Source organism: Bos javanicus, chromosome X (genome assembly GCF_032452875.1).
Source record: "Bos javanicus breed banteng chromosome X, ARS-OSU_banteng_1.0, whole genome shotgun sequence".
NCBI classification, from domain to species: domain Eukaryota; kingdom Metazoa; phylum Chordata; class Mammalia; order Artiodactyla; family Bovidae; genus Bos; species Bos javanicus.
In genome coordinates this window covers 23,263,774-23,278,805 of record NC_083897.1, presented here as the reverse complement: position 1 = coordinate 23,278,805, position 15,032 = coordinate 23,263,774, and the positions used below count along the sequence as shown (strand labels likewise).

At 44.7% G+C, this 15,032-nt stretch overlaps 1 protein-coding gene across 3 annotated transcripts in view; it reads left to right on the top strand.

Annotated features, from left to right (window-relative positions):
• Nucleotides 1-1,182: 1,182 nt before the first annotated feature.
• MCF2 (MCF.2 cell line derived transforming sequence) overlaps nucleotides 1,183-15,032 on the top strand; it is a 125,149-nt gene continuing 111,299 nt past the window's right edge. For all 3 annotated transcript variants that reach the window (XM_061408514.1, XM_061408513.1, XM_061408516.1), the window contains exon 1: nucleotides 1,183-1,517. In XM_061408514.1, the coding sequence (XP_061264498.1) occupies nucleotides 1,262-1,517 (256 nt within the window). In that variant the 5' untranslated portion in view covers nucleotides 1,183-1,261. The remainder of the gene's footprint in view (nucleotides 1,518-15,032) is intronic.

Genomic DNA, 15,032 nt, shown 5'->3' with positions numbered 1-15,032 from the left:
AGATCAGTGATTTCCCATAGAGCCTTTAAAAGATGGACCAGGAATAATTGGCCTATGTAATATCAGACCACTCTCTTGCCAGAACATTTTGAGAAGAATAAGGATTCAACAAGAAAGAAATGGCAGTTGCAATTCCCATAAAGACTTGTAGCGCTGAAGCAAACTCGTGGTGAATTCCAATGGCACTAACTCAGTTTCAGACTTGCAATTTTTATGCTGACATCCCCAGGCCTCTCCCCCAGTGGCCACAGCTTTCTGAGCAGCAACCGCCCCCACCCCCGCCCACCCCGCCACCCCCCACCCCCCACCCCCACCCCCACCACGGCTCTGCGGAGTCCGGTAGTTCATCGACCCCATCTCCGGGGGCTTTGGGACAAGGAAGAGGTCGACTCCTTTCCTTCCCACTTCTTGCTTCTTTAAGGGGTCGCCTCCTCTTGCCTTCCGGTTTTCTTCTGGGTTCCGGAGCCCTCTAGGACACGCCAAGATTCCAAAGCCAGAGAGGGATGGCAGCCCAGGTGTCTCTACAGGGCGCTTCCTGAGACCCCAGCGTTTGAGAATCAGGACTCAGGACTTAGCACCCCCAAGGGGGCGGGATGTGTGGGTGTGGGTGTTTGCGTTGGGGGTGGGGGGCAGGGCACAGACCCGTTCAGACCCTCCAGGGCTATACCACACTCTTGGCTCCGGCAAGGGTAGGCAATCTTGGCAGGGCCACGAGCAAGCTTTCTCATTGAGCCACTCCCGCGCGTGGCGAATCTGTCTTGGCCAGGGCTAGCCGGATGGGATGCTAGAGTTTCAAGAGTTACCCTGGGAGTGCAAGGCCGGGCCGTCTCCTCCCACCACTTGTGCTCGCCCCGGCCGCCTCCCCTCCTCCGACAATGGGCGTCTCTGCAGGGGTTCTCCCTTTGGGCTACCGGAGTCCCTCCTCCACATCCCCGCCCCCCATCCTTCGGGAAGCTAAAAGGGGGCGTGTGTGCGTTCCCGGGAGGAGTCGCCCTCTGCGGCCACGGCCAGAAGCGCCCCGCTGGAGCCCCAAAGTCCGAGCAAGTTCCCGGCCTCCGGGCGCGCCGCGCTCTCAGCCTCTGGCGCCCACGTCCCCACGAGAGGGCTCGGGGTCGTCGGGCTGTGGTGGCGTCGGCAACGAGCCGGCGGGCAGCTGAACGCCCCCGCCGGAGCCGGGACCAGCGGGGCCGGACGCACGGTGGAGGTCGGCGGCGGCGGTGGCGGGCCGGGCCAGCTGTCCCAGTCGAGCTCCCCGCTGAGGATGGCGGCAGCGGCGGGCTCCCGGTACCACCTGGGCACGGCCCCCGGGCACGCGCTGGGGATACCGGAGCCCCGGACCCTGGCGCCGAGTGGCAGTACCTGGGAACTGCCCCGGAACCGGGACGGCGGCGTGTTAGTGCATGCTACCCAGGACATCCCTCTGCAGGTGGACATGTCCATGGCTCTGCGGCGCGTGCGGATTTCAGATAAGTACAGCAAGAGCTACTTCAGCCTGCTGCAAGCAGCTTCCGTCGCAAGTAAGTTCCCCCCTAGCGCCCGCCGCCCCCCGCCCGGCTCGCGCGCCCCTCTCCTCGCGCGCTCCAGCCCCGGCCGCCGGGCTGCCGGGCGCACTTTGTCCTTCCTCCACTGGCGCCCGATCGCTCGCCCTCCCCTGCCGCCCGCGCCCTTGGCTGGCCCGCCGTTTTCCTCCGGCCCGGGGCTGCGCTGCCGCGGGACCGTGAGAAGGTCCGGGTGGTGCGAGGACGACTCCGGGGCGGGCGAGGAGCGGAGAAGGGACCTGAACCAGCCCGCCGGGGGAGGTGGGGCTGCGCGGTATCTTCCAACTCCGCATCCCGCCGACCAGATGCTCCCCGCCCCCGCCTCCCGAAAGTGCATTTCCTTTGTATGAATGCTGGAAAAGCGGGGGCTGGGGGTTGAATCTCACGTTTGGGGAAAGCAAATCCAAAAAAAAAAAAAAAAGCGCTCGGATTCGGAGACCTTTGGCACCGCGCTGGGAGGGGGCGTTGTAGAGAAAGCGTGCCGCCGGTGCCTTGGCTTTCTCACTCGAACTAGTGCGTCCTTCCAACCGGGTCCACGAGTTTCCTGTCTCCCCGGGGTCCTCACTATAAAGGCAGAAGTTTTCGTCTGCCACTTCCGCGGTGTGGCTGAGGGATGAGAGCGGCGATTGGGGGACCGTGGACGCGGTCACTTGGCGGCCGTGGTGCACACACCGATGCACACGCGTTTACCCCGCCAGAGGGGCCCTGCGATGGGGAGGGTGCAGCTCTGCTATCTTACGTTCAGCCAGGGCTTTTCAGGCAAGTTTTTGAGGTACTGCAATTCACGGATGTGTCTTCCTCGGCAGCCCGTGGTGCTTTTGCCTTAGCAGGTGCTCAGCCTGGCCCAGGAAGTTTTGGCATCCCCAGAAATAGACTTGGAGACAATTTTCTGAAAAATCAGATAGCCGCCACACATGTTCAGAATACTCTGCCTCCTTCTTCTAGGCCAACCCCTGTAGTTAGACTGCAGTAAGCCAAGGCAGCAGCTTATTCTCTTTCAGAAGCCCTCCACGTTTGATTTTTGGGGGTGGGCACTATTGGTTTCCGAGTCTTTCCAGGTGGCACTAGTGGTAACGAACCTGCCTGTCATTGCAAGAGGTGTGAGAAACGCAGGTTCCATCCCTGGGTCTGGAAGATCCCTTGGAGGAGGGCATGGCAACCCACTTCAGTATTCTTGCCCGGAGAATCCCTATGGACAGAGGAACCTGGCGGGCTGCAGCCCTTGGGGGTCGCACAGAGTCCGGCGCGATTGAAGCAACTTAGCATACATACGTACTATGGGTTTCCAGGTGTGATCAAGCAGTAAGGGGAGTGTGGTAATGGGGCACGTGCTCCTTCTTCAGGTGTTGAGCGTCTGAAATGGCTTGAAATGCTTACACCAGACCCTCACTGGAACCTGGGCAGCTCAGGAAAGTGTGGGGAGTCCTTTGTGTCTTGTGTTTGCCTCTTGCATCTTCCTGAGAGTGAAAAAAAATCTCCATAGAAGAAATGTATGCTTTCTTAACAAACATCAAATTAGCTGTGCTATGAACTCGAAGTTGACATTTCTACTCCAGTGATTTCTCTGTTTCTATAGTTGGGTGCGGTGTTTCATCCTCCTTACCTCTGTAGGCTCTAGCGTGTTGGCAGGCTTCTGTCGCCTCAGCATTATAAGTCACAGCACCTGAATGACACCGGTTGCTGTGCTGTGTTTTTACACGGGCAAACGGTGCTGTTTTGCCTTTCAGCATTTTTAGTAGCTGGCTGGACCAACAGAACATCCTGGGAGTGGTCTGTAGCTAGCTTGGCTGTTAAGACATACACCCTAGGATGATAGTTTTATGTGTGGAAAGGAATTCATCTATTTAAAAATTATTCATCCATTTAAAACATATATTTACAAGGCTTTTCATCGCAGGACAGAACTTTCCAAGAGATCATTTCAAGGATGATCATTTAGAGCCTGCTCGCTACCAGGATGTGCCAAGGTGTAATAAACAAATTACACCTGTTTGTGCAGGATCCGTTGTGGGGTAGCCAGAAAAGGCTCTGCTGACTCGACAGAGGAAGTTAAGGGAAGACTTCAGGGAGAGGGTGAAGAAGGATCTGCAACTTTAAGGATGCAGCCAAATGTCCAGGTGGATTGGAGACTGAGCACGGAATGTGGTGGGGAAAGGTAGGGAGAGGTCATCTAGGCAAAGGAGGAAATAAGATGTAGGCAAAGGAGGAAATAAGATGTGGCCAAAAGAGTAGAAAGGGGACAGCATCGTAGGTTGGGGGAGTCTTTTTTGTAATGATGGGAGTGGAAATTGTGGGAAACACAGGAGATCAATTTGGAGGAGTAGGCAGAGGCTGGATCAGGCATGTTAAAGGGCTTTACTTTGTAGGGCAGTGGGGAGCCGTCAGAGCATTGTGAATAGAGGAATAGAGCAAGGCTGCTGCATAGGGTTGTACGGGCGCACAGGGCGCACAGTAGTGGGCTGTATTAGTGTGTGGTAGAGCTTCTTACTTTTGCAAATATGACTCTGGAGGTTGTAGGGAGGACCCAGTGTGTGGCATATGGAGCAGAGGAGGAAGTACAAAAATAGGGCTGCCAGTTAGAGGGCAGTTGGAACAAGCTGGGCGAGAGTGGACGAAGGCATGGACTGAGTCAGTTCAGGGAATGGGGAGAAGGAGAGAAGCTCAGTTCAGTTTAGTCGCTCAGTCGTGTCTGACTCTTTGCGACCCCGTGAATCGCAGCACACCAGGCCTCCCTGTCCATCACCAACTCCCGGAGTTCACTCAAACTCATGTCCATCGAGTCGGTGATGCCATCCAGCCATCTTATCCTCTGTCGTCCCCTTCTCCTCCTGCCCCCAATCCCTCCCAGCATCAGAGTCTTTTCCAATGAGTCAACTCTTTGCATGAGGTGGCCAAAGTACTGGAGTTTCAGCTTTAGCATCATTCCTTCCAAAGAACACCCAGGGCTGATCTCCTTTAGAATGGACTGGTTGGATCTCCTTGCAGTCCAAGGGACTCTCAAGAGTCTTCTCCAACACAACAGTTCAAAAGTATCAATTCTTCGGCGCTCAGCTTTCTTCACAGTCCAACTCTCACATCCATACATGACTGCAGGAAAAACCATAGCCTTGACTAGAAGGACCTTTGATGGCAAAGTAATGTCTCTACTTTTTAATATGCTGTCTAGGTTGGTCATAACTTTTCTTCCAAGGAGTAAGCATCTTTTAATTTCATGGCTGCAGTCACCATCTGCAGTGATTTTGGAGCCCCAAAAATAAAGTCTGCCACTGTTTACCCATCTATTTCCCATGAAGTGATGGGACCAGATGCCATGATCTTCGTTTTCTGAATGTTGAGCTTTAAGCCAACTTTTTCACTCTCCTCTTTCACTTTCATCAAGAGGCTTTTGAGTTCCTCTTCACTTTCTGCCAGAAGGGTGGTGTCATCTGCATATCTGAGGTTATTGATATTTCTCCCAGCAATCTTGATTCCAGCTTGTGCTTCCTTGAGCTCAGCATTTCTCATGATGTACTCTGCATTTAAGTTAAATAAGCAGGGTGACAATATACAGCCTTGACGTACTCCTTTTTGGGAATTGAAAGAGTAGAATTGATTTGACTTGGTGGCTAGTTGTGAGGTTTGAGGAACAGTGCAGGAGATTAGGTCGTTGCAGGTTTCTCATTAAAGTGATGAGGCAGGGAGAGATAAAAGACCAGGAATTGAGGAGGGAGAGGAAATTTGGGGTTCAGTTTTGGATATGTCGTTTCTTCATTCAGGGAGAGTGAACCCATAGGTCTAGAGCTGGGAAGAAGTGAAATTATTTCTTATAGTCATCCGTGGCACCCATCAAACAATTCCTGGCATGCAAGTTCTTTCCTTAAATGACTTCTATGGGTTATCTTCATTACTCTGAAAATCTAGCCTAGATGGAGCCCATACTTAGTATAAAATTACCTTTTGAACTTGCCCTTGAATAGAGGTGTCTTACCCCCTCACACTTTCCTTACCCGATGACGGAGAAAAAAAAAGAAAGAAATGTTTTTCGTTCCTTGTAGTCCAAAAGAAGGCAAACTGTCTCTGTAACAGAGAAGTAGTTGTGAAAACTTGTTCACTGCAAATTTGATTTTGTCAGAGTTTAGCTGTGTAAATCACAACAACAAAAAAGATCTGTAAATCACAACAAAAGTTAATTATTTAATATACGTTGCAATATGGTATAAAATGGATTCCAAATGATAATGGGTTACTTACTGCTACTGCTACTGCTAAGTCAATTCAGTCGTGTCCTATTCTGTGCGACCCCATAGGCGGCAGCCCACCAGGCTCCCCTGTCCCCGGGATTCTTCAGGCAAGAACACTGGAGTGGGTTGCCATTTCCTTCTCCAGTGCATGAAAGTGAAAAGTGAAAGTGAAGTCACTCAGTCGTATCCGACTCTTAGTGACCCCATGGACTGCAGCCTTCCAGGCTCCTCCGCCCATGGGATTTTCCAGGCAAGAGTACTGGAGTGGGGAGCCATTGCCTTCTCCAGGGTCACTTACTGGGTAACACTAATTTCTCAGTGATTCCACATAAATGATTTTCTGGGTAACTGAAGTTTCAGCACTTTTAGAGCTTGATTTTTTTCCCTCTTCCCAATCTAACCATTTTAGATGGAAAGCTTTTCAAAAAGATTATTTACCTTCCTGACTCCTGAACCTGGAAATAATTGCATCTTTTCCTGATGTTTCAAGATTATCCTTATAATAGCATTAGTTATTTTAATTTGTTCTATATAGTGTTGCCTCAAGGGCTCCTAAACCGTGATGGGTCTGTTTGTCCTCATATTAAATTGGGCACAGATTGTTCTGCCTCTTAATTTGCAATGCCTGGTTTTCTAATCTTTCCATATATCCCCTCTCTGTTAGCTGCCATTTCTTTTTCCTTCTTTTTTTTTTTTTGAGGCGTAGTTGCCTTACAATGTTGTGTTAGTTTCTGCGCTACAACAAAGTGAATCAGCTATATGTATACCTATATCCCCTCCCTCTTGTGCCTTCCTCCCACCCCTCATAGCTGCCATTTCTTGCTGCTGTTATTTTAACTGTTTCTACCAGCCAGCAGTTACTGCCTGATCCTCTAATCTCCCTCCTTCGTTGCCCATTCTGGTGTGTTATGAGCTAGAAAACGAGAGAACCACACCTGTTAGTGTTGTTTGCAAAATATGAGTAAATAGACTATGAGTATGGTTGTGGGGATTCTGCTTCTATTAATAGTAATGTATATGAACTTTAGTATGATCTCTTCGGGTTGCATAAAAGCTTTTTTTTTAAGATTGAAGTATACTTGACTTATCCAATATTATGTTAGTTTTGATAGTACAACATAGTGATTCAGTATTTTTATAAATTATTCTGCAAATAAAGTTATTACAAAATATTGGTTGTGTTCCCCGTACTGTACTTCTTTTATACCTAGTACTTTGCACCTCTCAATCCCCTTCCCCATCTTGCTCCTCCTTCCTTCCCACTCCCCCTGGTAACCACTAGTTTACCTAGTATCTGTATCTGTGTGTCTATTTCTGTTCCTAAAAGCTGTTTGTTTTTTTCCTAGTTCTTAGTTGTGTCCTGGAGGGTTGAGGCTGTTAAATCAGTTATGACTGAAACCTGTGTTCTCTTACAATTTGAACTATTACAATTTGTGAAATTGTAAGTTTACTTTCTTATAAAGGAAACAGATAAACATATTAAAAATCCATCAGAAAATTGAGATTCATTTTATCCATTGCATTTCTTGGGCATGCCTGCAAATGCTTGGCACTAGGAGGCATTTCAGTCTTAGGAGTTGCTCCCAAGGATTGAAAGCAAAAGTCCCTCTATGGTATCTTCTCAACCAAGCACTCTCTGAAGGCTCAATAAAAAACCTGCTCCTCACCTGCTCCAGCACAGAAGCAGAGGTCAGCCCCCTAAGAGAGATACCTCCTTTCTGATCCAGGTCTTATTCCGAACCCAGCAAGAGGCCGTCCTCTCATTTCTTTTTCACCCAAAGCCCACCCCTCACTGTGTATGTATGGCGAATGTAAGGTTTTGACTGGCTTCTTGTTCATTTCAGCACTGGCAAGGTGACAGTGAACAAAGACCTAAGAGAGGGTAGGATGTCACCAGAGGGGTCTGAGGGAGTGTTCTAGGCAGAAGGGACAATAAGTATAAAAGCCTTGAGATGGAAAAATACTGACAAATTCAAGGAATGGGAAGAGAACCAGTGTGGCAGAAGTTACGTGTGTGTGTGTGTGTGAGAGAGAGAGACAGAGACAGAGACAGAGACAGAGATGAAGCCAGAGAAGTAACAGGTCTGAATCATAAAGGGCATGGTAAGGACCTTGGCTTTTACTCTGAGTCACATGAGGAGCCATAGGCAGGTTCTGAGCAAAGGAGAGACAAACTTACCTCGCATCCAGAACAAGTTCACCAATTTGGAGGCTGCAAAGATTGATGATGGTGGGTTGAACCAGAGAGGTAATGATGGAAGTGGTGAGCGTCTGGGTATATTTTGAAAGTAGACCCAAAATTATTTGCTCATGGTTTGGATGTGGGCCCTGAGAGCAAGGCTGCATCAAGGATGACTGAAAATTTGGGCCTGAGCAAGCGGATGGAAGGAATTGTCATCGATGGAGATGCCTGCAGGTGGAGCAGGGTGTGGCGAAATCATGAGGATTAGAAGTTTGCTTTGAGGGGGAATTCCCTGGTGGTCCAGTGGTTAGGACTCAATGCTTTCACTGCCATAGGTCCAGGTTCAATCCCATGAGCCATGTGGCACAGCCCAAAAAAGAGTTTGGTTTAGGACCTAATAATTTTGAGGTGTCTATTCAGTGTCCGTGCAGAGTTGTTGAGTTGGCAAATGGATATAGAAATCTGGTCTTCAGGGAAGGGATCTGGCTTGGGGATATCAACTTGGGAGTCATCAGCCTCGTAGGTGGTATTTAAAGCCTGGATGAATGAGTCTAGAGATCAGTGAGAAGGGACAGTTGTTTGTTTCCCTCAATAAAGACTTGGGGATAACCTTTTCCCCAGATCTTATTTAATAGAGCACAAGTGGAAGCCATGCTCCAAAGAGACAAATCATTTCTGTGGTTTGTTGTTCAAATGTTTGCACTGTCCGATTTGCTCACAGGTCACTTTGACTCACGTTCCTTTGCTCAGAATCTGGAACCAGAATAATCTATTCCTGGAGGTAAAGAAGTCTGAAGGCAAAAGGAGAAGGGGGCGACAGAGGATGAGATGGTTAGATAGTATTACCAACTCAATGGACATGAATTTGAGCAAACTTTGGGAGACAGTGGAGGACAGAGGAGCCTGGCATGCTACAGTCCATGGGATCGCAACTCTTACAGTTCTAAGAGTCAGACATGACTTAGTGACTTGACAACAACAAAGAAGAGGTCTAGGAGAGCTCTCCAAAGAGAAACTACAATTTCAGTGCTGCTGCTGCTGCTACTAAGTCACTTCGGTTGTGTCTGACTCTGTGCGACCCCATAGACGGCAGCCCACCAGGCTCCCCTGTCCCTGGGATTCTCCAGGCAAGAACACTGGATTGGGTTGCCATTTCCTTCTCCAATGCATGAAAGTGAAAAGTGAAAGTGAAGTTGCTCAGTCGTGTCTGACTTTTAGTGACCCCATGGGCTGCAGCCTACCAGGCTCCTCTGTCCATGGGATTTTCCAGGCAAGAGTACTGGAGTGGGGTGCCATCGCCTTAATATTTATGGGCATAAGAAATCTTCAGTTTAGTCATTCGTGACTTAAATTCCTGAGGCAGATGAATTCCTTCCCATATTATTCTTTCTTCAGCAGAAATACCAAGGAGCCACTATTGCTTTCCAATTGAGAAGACCTTTATCAGTTACTTCCTATCATTTTCAATTCATGGTATAATTTTTTAAAAAACAATCATATGTTAATGGAAGGGCTTCCCTGTTAGCTCAGATGGTAAAGTATCCACGTGCAATGCAGGAGACCTGGATTCAATCCCTGGTTTGGGAAGATCCCGTGGAGTAGGGCATGGCAACTCACTCCAGTATTCTTGCCTGGAGAATCCCATGGACAGAGGAGCCTGGCAGGCTACAGTCTATCGGGTTGAAAGGAGTCGAACACGATTGAGCGACTAAGCACATGTACATGCATGTGTTAATGAAAAAATAAAAAGCTCATGGCATATTAGAAAGAAGGAACAGTTTATACTTACAATAAAGTTTGGGGCTTTATAAAATAGTTGAATTAGCAAATATAGTGACATTTTAATATGCTGAAATGTACTTCGAAAAGTAATTATCTCCTTTCTGACTTTCAAATATTTACCAGTGATATTGCTGCCTTTGCCAGGAAGAAGTTAAGTTGTCTGGTTCACCCCGCAGATACTGGGAAACCAGACTTATTAACAGCACTTATAATTTACATTTGTGTATTCATCTCTGGAAAATTATGAGCCAGCAACTTAATGGAGATTTGTCTGCTCCGTTTTCAGATAATTTTTGCATTAATCTGAAAAGGGAAGGTGGAAAAAGTTTTGTCAGCAAGAGGCAGATGGGAAAAATAGGATCCCTTCTAGTTTTTTTTTTTTTTTAAACAGCGTTAAGAAAGATAGTGCTAAGCTGTGTCCAACTCTTGTGATCCAACTCTTGTGTCCAACTCATGAACTGTAGCCTGCCAGGCTCCTCTGTCCATGGGATTCTCCAGGCAAGAATACTTGAGTGGGTTGCCATTTCCTGCTCCGGGAGAACTTACCGACCCAGGAATTGAACCCAGGTCTCCCTCATTGCAGGCAGATGCTTTACCAACTGAACTATGTGAGAAGCCCACATGCCATACAATTAACCCACTGAAAGTATACATTTCAGTAGGTTTTAGTATAGTCACAGTCGTGCATTCATTACCACAAGTTTAGAACATTCCCATCACCCCCAAAAGAAACCTTCATGCCCATTAGCCATGACCCCTCATTTCCTCCCCTCGGCCCTTCCCACCAGCCCCTGGCAGCCACTCATATCCTTTCTATCTTTAAAGATGTGCCTATTCTGGACATTTCAGATAAATAGAATATATGATCTTTTGTGTCTGGCTTCTTTCACTTAACATAATGTTCTCAAGTTTCATCCATATTGTAGCATGTGCCAGTATTCATTCTTCTGTCTGACTGCATATTTTAATTATCGGTTCTTCAGTTGATGGACATTTGAATTATTTCCATCTTTATCTGTTATGAATAATGTTACTATGAATATTTTTATACAAGTTTCTGTGTGGACATGTTTTCACTTCTCTTGAGTATATATGGAGGAGTGGATTTGCTAGGTCATAGAGTCACTGTTGAGTTTTATCATTGAGGAACTCCCTGACTTCCAAAGCAGCTGTAACATTTCATTCGTATCATCATTGTAGGAGGGTTCCATTTTCTCCACATCTTCTGAGGACTTGTTTGATTCCAGCCATTCTAGTGGGTGTGAAGTGGTTTCACATTGTGGTTTTGATTTGCATTTCCCGAATGGCTAGTGAAACTGAGGACATTTTCATGTGTTTATTGGCCACTTGTATGCTGTATCTTTTTTGGATAAATGTGCAGATTCTCGGCCCATTTTTAAATTGGGCTATTTCTCTTTTTACTGTTTAGTTGTAAGAGTTCTTTATGTAGTCTGGATTCAAGGATCCTTATAAAATATTAATTTGCAAATATTTTCTCCTGTTCTGTGAATTATCTTTCATTTAATTGATGGTTTCATTTGAAGCACAAGCCTTTTTAACTTTGGAGTCAAATTTACCTATTTCTCTCTTTTTTTTGAGTTTCTGTTTTCAATTCTCTTTTAAAATTGAGATATAATCGACATATTAGTTTCAGGTATATGATATAATGATTCAGTAGTTGTATATTTGGAAATGATTACCTAAATAAGCCTAATTAACGTCTATCACCACACTTTGATTTGCTCTGTTAGCAACTTTCAAGTGTGCAGTAAAATGTTTTTAACTATAGTCACTCTGCTGTACATTACACCCCCATGACTTATTTATTTCATAACTTACAATTTGTACCTTTTTACTTCCTTCACCCATGTCTCCCACCCACATTCCATCTCCCACCTCTGGCAACCATCAGTCTGTTCGCTTTGGTTTTTTTTTTTAAGATTCCACATATAAGTGGAATCATTATATGATATTTGTCTTTCTCTGTCTAACTTACTTCACTTAGCATAATACCCTCAAATCCATCTATGTTGTCTCAAATGGCAAGATTTCCTTCTTTTCTATGGCTGAATAATATTCCATTGTACATATATACCATAGCTTCTTTATCTGTTTATCCATTGATGGACACTTAGGTTTTTCTGTCTTGGCTATTTGTAAATAATGTTGCAATGAACATGAGGGTGCATATATCTTTTTGAGTTGTTGTTTTCATTTTCTTTGGATAAATATCCAGAATTTATCCAGAAATAAAAAATCCAGAATTGCTGGATCATATGGCAATTTCATTTTTAATTAATTTTTAAAAATTTTTGGTTGCACTGGATCTTCATTGCTGCGAGAGGGCTTTCTCTGTTTGTAGAGAGTGGGGGTTACTCCGTAGTTGTGGTGTACGGGCTTAGTTGCTCCTCAGCATGTGGAATCTTCCTCTACCAGGGATCAAACCTATATACCCTACATTGGCACATGGATTCCTATCCACTGTACCACCAGGGAAATCTTCATTTTTAATTTTTTGAGGAACATCCATCCTGTTTTCCATAGTGACTGTACCAGTTTACATTAACACAAGGGTTCCTTTTTCTCCTCATCCTCTCCAACATTTGTTATTTCTTCTCTTTTTGATAATAGCTATTCTTACAAAGTGTGAGGTTATATCTCACTGTGGTTTTGATTTACATTTTCCTTGTGCCTAGTGATGTTAAACATCTTTTCTTGTGTGTACCTGTTGGCTTGTTTTTTTCTCTTGTTTTTTGTGCTTTGGGTGTCATATATAGTATTACCTAATCATTGTGCTGTGTTACTTGCTCAGTTGTGTCTGACTCTTTGCGACCCCAGGCTCCTCTGTCTATGGGATTCTTCAGGGAAGAATACTGGGGTCGGTTGCCAGGGGATCTTCCCAACCCAGAAATTGAACCCAGGTCTCCTGCATTGTAGGCAGATTCTTTACCGTCTGAACCACCCGGGAAGCCCCACCTAATCCTAGATCACAAAGAACTCCACTTATATTTTCATCTGAGTTTTATAGTTCTAGGTCTTACATTTTGGTCTTTGATAGATTTTTTTAGTTGATTTTTGTATACGATGTGAGCTATGGGTTCAATTTCATCCTTTTAACCATGTGCCTATACACAGGTGTTCCTAGCACCATTTATTGAAAAAAAACATTATTTCCCCGCTAAAATGTCTTGGTACCTTGGTTTAAAATGAGTTGACCATAGACGTAAGGGTTTGTTTCTGGACAATTCCATTCCACTGATCTATCTGTAAGTCTGTCATTATACTTGTATCATACTGTCTTGATTATTGTAACTGTGTACTCAATTTTGAAATCAGAAACTGTGAGTTTTCCCACTTTGTTCTTTTTCAAGATTGTTTTGGCTATCTTGGGACACTGGCATTTCCATATTAATTTTAAGATTAGCTTGTCATTTTCTGCATAAAAAAACTAGCTAGAATTTTAGTAGGGATTGCATTGACTCTGTAGATCAATTTAGGGAATGTCTGAATCTCATTTTTGTGTTGTGCAAATTGAGGTTTCCCCCCAATGTAGTGCATTCATACTTAAGATATTTGATAATTATGTACTCTAATGCTTTTCTGGCCTATCAGTGCTCACATTAGATGGTTATTCATGTGTAGATTTTCAAGAATTTAGAGTTATGATATATTAATATGATTATTAATATGATATATTAATTCATTCTTATTATGGTAATTCTAGAGACATTGCTAACAGTTTAAGGAGCAAAAAAAGAAAAAAAAACATAAATATCCACAGGAGTTCTCCTGAAGAAAAAAAAATCACAATGAAAACAAAAGCAACAACAAAATATAATCACAAACTCAGTTGCCTTAGTGTTTGTGATTCAGCATTTGATGTGTGAGTTTGTGTGTGACTGGAGTGGGTTAACATAGGGAAAATGAGAAGCATGTGTTTTTATACCATATTGACCAGGAATCTGCAAAAGACCTTCTCATGCTGGACAATACCATTTGTCCATCAAATGTATAATCCACTTCCCTTGGCAGCAGGTATCTTTTAGGAAAATAGATTGCAGTGGCTGGACAGTTAAGCTTGTGCCAACTCTGCCATGGATTTGCTGATGCTTTAAGCAGGAAAAACATTTACTTATCCAGATTTTTACATATAGTTCTCTTTATGGTAAGATTCAGTCCCTCTCAAAATTTACCTATATGTATTGGGTTCCCAAGTAATGAATTGACTAGGCCTTGATCCTTAGGCAGGTTCCCCAGACAATCACAGCTCCAGCTGTTGTACTAGGAAAATGTGCAGTCTCTGTTGTCAAAGTGGGCTTCCTTGGTGGCTCTGTGGTGAAGAATCTGCCTGCCAATGCAGGAGACATGGGTTCGATCCCCAATCTGGGAAGATCCCACATACCATGGAACAACGAAGCCTGAGTACCATAACTATTGAGCCTGTGCTCTAGAGCCTGGGAGCCTCAACTACTCAGCCCGTGTGCCACAACTACTGAAGTTGGCACACCCTGGAGCCCATGCTCTGAAACAAGAGAAGCCATTGCAATGAGAAGCCCGGGCACTGTAACTAGAGAGTAACCCCTGCTTACCACAGCTAGACAAAAAGCCTACCCAGCAATGAAGACACAGCAAAAATAAATAAAATTATAAGAATAAGAATTATAAATTATAATTATATAATATCATGATTCACAATTTTTAAAAATATTTTAAAAATGAAAGTTATTATAGAATACGGACTCTATTCCCTGTGTTGTACGATATATCCTTGTTGCTTATCTTATCCATAATAGTTTGTTCCTCTTGATCCCCTAAGCCTATATTGCCCCTCCCCCTTTCTTTCTCCCCACTGGTAACCATTAGTTGGTTCTCTGTATCTGTGGGTCTGTTTCTTTTATTATATTCACTAGTTTGTCTATTTTTTAGATTCTACCTATAAGCAATACCATACAGTATGGTACTGACACAAAAAAAGACACATAGATCAATGGAACAGAATTCAGAGCCCAGAAATAAGCTCGTGCACCTATGATCAATGAATCTACAACAAAGGAGACAATAATATACAATGGAGAAAAGACAGTCTCTTCAATAAGTGGTGCTAAGAAACTGGACAGCTACCTATAAAAGAATGAAATCAGAATATTCTCTAACACTATAGACAAAAATAAACTCAAAATGGATTAAAGACCTAAATGTAAGAGGAAAAACCATAAGACTCCTAGAGGAAAACGTAGGCAGAACACTCTTTGACATAAATCATAGCAATATTTTTTTGGATGTCTCCTAAAGTAAAGGAAATAAAAGTAA